This window comes from Mizuhopecten yessoensis, unplaced genomic scaffold (genome assembly GCF_002113885.1).
Source record: "Mizuhopecten yessoensis strain PY_sf001 unplaced genomic scaffold, ASM211388v2 scaffold8841, whole genome shotgun sequence".
Taxonomy (NCBI): domain Eukaryota; kingdom Metazoa; phylum Mollusca; class Bivalvia; order Pectinida; family Pectinidae; genus Mizuhopecten; species Mizuhopecten yessoensis.
Window position 1 is genome coordinate 871,480 of NW_018407749.1, and position 8,323 is coordinate 879,802.

The 8,323-nt window shown below is 37.3% G+C and overlaps 1 protein-coding gene across 3 annotated transcripts in view; it reads left to right on the top strand.

Annotated features, from left to right (window-relative positions):
• LOC110456768 (BAI1-associated protein 3-like) overlaps positions 1 to 8,323 on the top strand; it is a 184,232-nt gene that overhangs the window by 117,726 nt on the left and 58,183 nt on the right. For all 3 annotated transcript variants that reach the window (XM_021507719.1, XM_021507720.1, XM_021507721.1), the window contains one exon: positions 917 to 994. In XM_021507719.1, coding sequence (XP_021363394.1) covers positions 917 to 994 — 78 coding nt within the window. The remainder of the gene's footprint in view (positions 1 to 916; positions 995 to 8,323) is intronic.

Here is an 8,323-nt window from a genome sequence, read left to right on the forward strand (position 1 = left end):
CCAAGTCCGCCCCACAACCTCCACCCCGCCGACGTCCGCCCCACAACCTCCACCCCGCCTACGTCCGCCCCACAACCTCCACCCCGCCGACGTCCGCCCCGCACCCTCCACCCACGTCCGCCAGCAACCCATCCACACACCATATTCGGCATACGGCAACTAAATAATCATGAACAAACGGTTTAAAAAAATAAGTACTAGACTTGCTTCTGATATGAATTATAAAGCTTTCGAACATTACACTCGCAAAGGGCTTGGTTTAACTTGCAATCACAATGACGAAATCCCCTGCGAAGGCAAATCAGGATAGTAAACATGAAATAATTCGTGTCACTTTATTTCAAAGCCATTTGTAATGAATAAGGATTTTCCCCAAGGTATTGATTCTTTCGTCGACAAATTGATTTGATTCTGAGATTGGTTAAAAAGATTTAATCTTAATGTAATTAGTCTCAGAAGTCAAATTCGTATGTTTTAAACGGACCTTATATGGCATATCTTGTATTAAAACTCGGTTTCTAATTTCTCCTTTAGATATTTTAATGATTTTCATTGTAAAGATTGAACTACCTTTAATATCCGCCAAAGCATATGCATTGAGGTTGTTATCGCATATTTAGCTATGTGTCTCTGGAACCTAGTCCATAAACATAGTTTTCACTCTATGATACATTGTAGTCCTCAGGAAAGTCACAAAGAACAACTGCTCGTATGAAATCCTATGCAATTTGTAAGATTACATTGTCACCCTTCGTAAACATGAAGATATCTTTGCTATATGTGTGACCTTCAATTTTAATATGATATTATGGATTTTTGTAATTTTGTAATTAAAAAAAATAAAAATAAAAAAATATAGTCCTTATTGTTTATTTCTTTTGTCTTAGTCTCTATTTTCATTTGTTTTCTTTCTCAGGATGGCCACGATCGACACCCACCATCGGAGACACAGTTCGCCATCAAGCCGAAATCCCAACATCTCACGAAGAACGAGGTAGGTGCCATTATCTATCCCTGTCGCACCCTTTATACTTTATCAAATAATAGCTTTTCATTACGACAATATTGTTGTTTTACGTGTTCTCAGTGATTGCAGTACAGATTTTTCTTCTGATAAGTGTTTTGTAACAATATGTGAAATAATTGTGTAATAAGCCTTCTTAAACAATTCCTTTCTGTGAACTGATGGTGACATAGCACTCCCGAAGCAAAACATTGCCTCATTGTTAGCACAAAGTAATACGTAAAGTGAAATTTTACATATCAGTGAATATGAACAGTTATTAACGAGTTTTATTGAAAAACATAGCCGTTAACAATAAAGTGACGAGTCTTACTAAAGCAAATAAAGTCGTGAATGGTAGAGCGACGAGCCTTGTTTAAAATGTGTCAAAGAAAAGTTGTCGAGAGAACCCTAAGGAACGTGTACTTAAAACATCATATGATGAAATAAGTAGGCGTTAAAAATCGAACGGGAGCCTGTATTCCCACGTTTAAACATTTATGTAAGCGATTGTTCAGATGAAGAAGAGTAATTCGAGACAGAATGAGATCGTTGACTTTTATTCAGGAGATCGCAATGGCTACATATGTTCCAAGTTTTAGTGCTTTAACATACACCACAGCTGTACTCGAGGGGATTTCGGCGTCATGGATACCGCAAGAGAGAATACAGATTTAATCAAAATAGCGATGGTAAAACCTGGAAGTTGCCATTTGATTAGGTATGAAGACGCTTTTAGAGACCGTTGGTTGGCACCAGTACCATAATCCGGCTTTATCCACACAAGAAGTTACATATTCTTCTAACTTTCATCAAAGGGAGACAACCAAACACTGCAATTTCGAGTTTATCAAATCTCATTAGCTTTGTTCCATGCTTGGTCAACGTTTCAGAATTTTTCAAACACAAAAAAGTTGATGAAATGGAGTCAGGACTTTGTAGGTCTTATGAAACATTTAGAGTAAATTACTCAAGAAGGATACCTGAGAAAAAACGTTTCCCAAAACGTCGTAAAACATTCAAAATGGACATCTTCAATAGTGTATTGAAATAATGATTATTTTTGTCTGTAATATTAAGTGATAGGGCCACTGTGTTTGCAGTTTCCTTTTCTTCGGCTGATCTGAATAAAAATGAAAAATTTCGTTATGTTTCCCTCCAGGTATTTTCAAAATAATATTTTGCCAACCAACGTTGAACCTATTATAGCTACCTGCTTACTCAATGTTATCATAGGCAACATTGCTTCTTTGCTATTTGGTCTTGTTTGAATTGACAGGCTCATGTAATGTTAAGTGGTAAAATCAAGGTTTACTTAAGAAGCAAATGAAAGGTTAAAAAACATGCCTGTTTCCATGAACTGAACTTTTGATGCACAAGGCAAAAAATGTTAAAAAGAAACAAACACGTTTGAAAGAACACATGTAGCACGTATTTCGATAGTAATCTCCTTTCTCGGTAAATTGCGTCCAGCAACTGAGAGGATGAGAAGCCTGGCAGACTTAGGCCTTATAGACTGTTTTCCTGGTGTATACAGACGGTGACAGAGTAATTAGTGAAATGTTGGCTTTCTGCATGCGAAGTTGTTTATGTGACATTTCCCAAACATATCTGGAGATATTTTTTTCTCGTCGTGGAACACGGCTTGTAATTAATTAGGGTTTCGTTTCGCACGTTCCTTGCACACATTATATAGGTCAAGTTCGGAAACACACGGAGAATCACATCACATGCCGACTTAGTCTCTAGACTCACGAGCCTATTTACTGCGTCCAATCTCGCGTGTAAGTTAGCATTTTTGTGATAGAAAACGCGGGGACGAAGTAGATAAGCACACAAAAAAAACAACCTTATCATCGGCCAAAAACTATCAGGAATATTGTCCAAACGAATAAAAACAGGGAGAAGACCAGATACCACCCTGAATAAGTGCGTGAGGTATGTTTTGTAATTTTGGAGATATCTTTCTGCAACACGCGAAAAATATCGATGATTTCATAAATACTGATAACATACTGTTTCAGCTTCTATGAAACTATAGTACGGAGTCCGAGTAACGACTAATGATGCTCATTGATTATTTCATGGGTAATGCGCTTATAAATGAACACTTACTTGTGCACAGTGTAGGGCATTACGGTTTAGTTAAAGATGAGGTTCAGAGGATTTGAGTGAAGTGTGGTACTGCGGTGATTCTATCCGTAGCAAGCACACCACTCGTAACATAAATTAATAAGTTTCATTCATGGAAGCTCCTCCGCTCTTACCTGAGATTTTTGAAAGATAGACTTTCATATTGTAAATGCAATAACAGATTTAAATAAAAACACCTGAGTGGATTTTTTTTCCGATAACTAGTAAATAAGTAAAGTAATATACCTAATACATTTGGATGGAATGGAAAAAGTATGGCATACAAATTGTAGACTTTAATATTGTATACTTCAATTATATCAGTATGTATATAGGCATTCAAACATTTTTTTGTAAGTGTTATTCTGTGAGGCGATGTTCGTTCTGGATGATGTTTTGACGATAGATATTATTTCGCTGTTGAAAAGGAGAATTTAATGACGTCACATATTAAGCTGGACTATTTACATGTATACGCAATGAAAAAAGGCTCGGCGGATTGATACCTGTTTCAAATATGACGCCGTTCTCGCTTAAGCGAGATACCTGTTTGATGACAGCCATTGCTTGGTTCCTTCAACAACTAGAAACATGGAAAATATTCGGAATCCATTGTGTCTGATTCTACAACAAAGGGATGCTGGCAAACTTCTTATTCGATGAATACTCATTCAAATTTCTTTGACGGTAAGTTAAGCAATGGTGGCTTCCTTTTGCAACGTTCGACCGCGTCACTATCAGAGCAGCGTGTCAATGCGTGTACAAAACGACCATTATAAATGAATTAATATGTTCTAAGTGCTAATAATATTACTTCTAAATTTGTTTTAAAGCAACGAAAAGAAGAACAATAGTGTTATTCTTTGCGTATTTCCATAATTTATCCATATATCGATGTAGATTCACCGGAACTATATTATCCTAGCAACAACGGCTACCAGGGTTACCATTGCATCAATCCGCTGCGAATGTTGTTTTCTTTGTTTAACATTTGAACATTATTTATGATGTAAATATAAGGATTGACCTTCATTTTTACGGCGTATACGGTAGTATGAACGCAGTTGGCAACGGACATATTGTTTATGGAGCGCTAACGTTCACCATTGAATATATTCGTTTCCAACTGCGTTCATACTACCGTATACGCCGTCAAAATGCAGATCAATCCTTCAATAACGTCACGTTTTAGAACGTCAGCCGCCAACGTGCTGAACATCTTAAACTCCAGCGATTTGTTTTCATAAAGTTCTAATCTTGGTCAGGATTAAGAAAAGTAGTTGCCTAACCACAGGTTAGTGGGTGTGCCTATGAGGTATTTTTAGATTCTATTAGCGCCGGTGTGATGTAGACAGAGAAATTTAATCCCGTGGGTTAAATGTTTATCTGTTTACATCGCATTGGAGTGATTTACATTTTTCTCTCACACGCTTTTCATCCTTAAAGAACTCTCGAATTGTACCCTTGAACTCAATGCACTGCGCCAGCAGCAATGGTGTTGTATGTGAGGTAGTGATCCGTGCTCGATATGTCTGGTAGACCAAGACAGATTTGTTTTTCCTAGAAAAAAACGATGATAAAAGTGTGAGGGGATTCCTAGTAAAGTTGAGAGAAAGAGTTATCTCTTATTGATGTCCCTCATGCAATACGGGTATTCTACACACATAGATATGAAAGGAAAATGGTTCCACTCCATTATCAGTGTTCCACTGTGTACTGAAATAACATTTCTGTATATATTAATATAATAAAGTAATATTAGAGCCATGGCATGCTGTATAGATAACAAGCTCCTCATATCAGTGGAAATTGATGCATTTCTGGGAAGGTGACGTCACTGTGGTAATCCCGTGCTGCTGTTCTAAGGAATCCTAAATCTGATATATATACTAGCACATAGATGTATTCTAACAAAGAGAATTGTGTAGTCTCTGACTTGTCAGCTCTTTGCAAATAGTGGAGTATTCATGTCGTCAGAGATTGATAGAGTTTCTACAACCAAGTATTTAATTATGTTTTCCAGTATTCAAAGTGCAGTATGTTTTCAATTTTCAACACAACCAAAAATGATTCCTTTAGTAATGAGTACAAACGCGGGGTTTTCTTGTTGGATTTCAATATTTTGAAGCATTTGGTTGAAAGAATGCACGATCATAAGGGTTCCAAGTACGACCCTACGTAATTTAATATATTAAACAGCGACAATATAACATACATTTTAGTACATGGCTAAGCTCAGGTTCATGTTAATTTTCTCCGGGACTTTGATCAGGCGGTGGTGTTTCTTAACCTGTAAAGACATGGTTTTATTGGCGGATGTCCCTAAGTTCATTAGCGGCCGTATTAGACCATTTTATGTGCTGATATATGGCGTCGTAGCAAATTGACTTTTCGTTTTACAGCGTAAGACGGTGCGTTTCATAGGCATTTCCTTCTAGAGCAAATTGTTTTCAGAATAAGGTGGTTTTCATGAAATTATACACGAACAAGTTTATGACCTACAGAATAATAAATCAAAGATAAGTATAATTAATATCTAAATATATAATAAAAAAATCTCATTACTGAGTTTTTATTCTCCATAGTCATACAAAAACATGGTAGCCTACACTTTATTCATCTAAGACGTAAGTTGAGAATCTGTGTGCTTGGCTATTTGGTCAGTTACTGTAACATAATGGTTAATGCAAAATAGGTTCACATAAGGCTTGAGCTCATTTTGACGGCGTATACGATAGTATTAACGCTGTTGGCAACGAACATATCCATTGCGTGACAGCGATCCAAAAGGATACTACCGTATACGCCGTCAAAATGAAGGTCAGCTTTCTATTTACATTCCACTACTGTTTGAATGTTAAACAAAGTAAGTAAAACACAGCTAGGATCGGATGCTATGATGGTTACTAAGGCAGATGTGGTTACTTGGCTAAAATAGTTTCAGTGACTCAATTTCCTAAAAAAAAAAAGGCACGACGCTAGTGTTTATAATTAGACATGATGTACCCCGAATATGTTCCATCATTTCCAGATGTCGACCTGTTATATATTCTGTCTTTGCGTATTGCAGAGTTATCTTCTCTTGGGAGCAGGTATTGATTGTTACGTCATTGGTTTGTGTGAGAAAATTACGTCGTTTTCTCAAAAATTGATGACGTTACTCTCACAAACAGGTGACGTAACAATCAATACCGGCTCACAAGAGAAGATAACTCTGCAATACGCAAAGACGGAATTGCTGAACGGTGAAGTAAAAATACAAGCAGTCTGTCGCTATACTTAAAGCATGTATCAATCAATCGAAAAGTTTACGCTAATTTATACGCAGTCAGAGGAGAGTACTAAGCCCAGTAATGGAAATGTATTGAAAGTAAGCACATGCCAAAAGCATAAGGATCGGAATCCCACTAGTTTAGTTTAAATCAATTTTATTGCAACAAAAGACAAATGGATTTGACAAAAGTTATTGCAACTTACTTACGTCCTTTCCGTAACAGAAAATATAGATACAAAATTAATGTGTCACGTAATAACCTAATACAAATTTATATATGTGTATATATATATAAGATGTTAAAGATGGCTTACAGCAAAAGAGGTAATGATAGGATTAGGGACACCAACGTATAGTTTTTAAATATGTATTCGGAGAGTTTACTTGAGATCGCGTGTGCGATTTTCCCAATCGAGTCGGCGTAAGTAGTATACCTAATCTATACACACATATCCTTCTGCTTTTCTAAAGTTCAATCACATTCCGTGACGCATTTGCCTTTCTCCTGTGTCACTCCAAGTCCTTCTGGAATCCCGTTAGAATATCTCAAATCCATCAGTACCTAAGATTGGTCCTGTTATGTGAGGAAATCATTATACACCTGCAGCCTTTACTGCATTAGTCAGACTCGTACATATTTTCTTTATCACGAGCACACGAAGATGTTCTTTGCTGATTGACGTGTGACAAAGCGTACCTTTGTCAGAGTTATTGGTAATCAGGCCATCGACAAGCGCAGATTGGGGACATCTCTACATCTCCCTTAACTCGTTGTATTGCTAAGACGAACGACCATACTAAAGATGATTTGAACTCGGATATATCGACAATCTCGTTAAATCGTCATCAGACAAAGTGTTGGTGATTTGTACAAAGTGCCATAACGGTTCCTAAGACCGAAGACCAGAGACATAAAAAATCACTAATGCTTGAAATTGTTTGTTTTGTGCATGCGTGGAGAGATATCATTTATTTCTCTTTAACTTCGTAACATGATACTTGTTTTATACGACAAGTCGGTGGGATATCCGGTATCTATTGCGCATGTACATCAGTTTTTGTCACATAAGCCGTGGTAGACTTGTGCAGGCTAAACCTGTCTGGTGATGACGATGCCTCGCCTCCGGTACAGGAGACGGTTTCCTGATGATCTGGCGAAGTGGTTTGATCTGTCGGTGCAGGCAATAACACGGATAATTGTAATCCGATGGATATACGATAAATAAAATGGCCATATCAAATTGTGTAGACACAATTTCCCGCCAATAAAAATATGCTTAAACAAGGATTTTGTTACAGCAACATGCAATTGGCGTCAAAGGATATATGCAGGCCGTGTTATTGTAAATATTGGACCCGTGTTATTGTAAATATTGGACCCGTGTTATTGTCAGCATGAGGCAAACAACGTGACCAGTCGTACAGCTTCCGTGAAATTGATTACGCCTATGAGGCTTCGGGAATATACTAAAAAATTGTTAAATTCATACGGAATCAGTTAATTTATGTGATTAACATCCTTAACAAACCCGTCATATAGGCCAATGGAGTGGTCTCGAATGTCCATCATCATAAAGCAACATCAGATAGGGTCATGTGGTGGTCTGAAGACCCACCAACGCAATAAGGTCCTACAGGGCCATGCGATAGCCTTAAGACCCTTCAAAACAATAACGTTGACTATCAACTCAATAACGTTATACGGGACCAAGCGGTAGAAAATAGGTAAAATGATCTGACATAAGAGATACCAGAAAATTAAACAGTGTAAACAGGATAGAAACAGACAACATAAGAAAAGGTAAAAAATGAAAATAAGAAAAAAGACATTATCTTTACTGTAGTTTCGGTACCTTTGGCTGTGCAGATTCAGAGGAGGATCGCATGAGTCTACTAACGTTGGGCCCCCGACA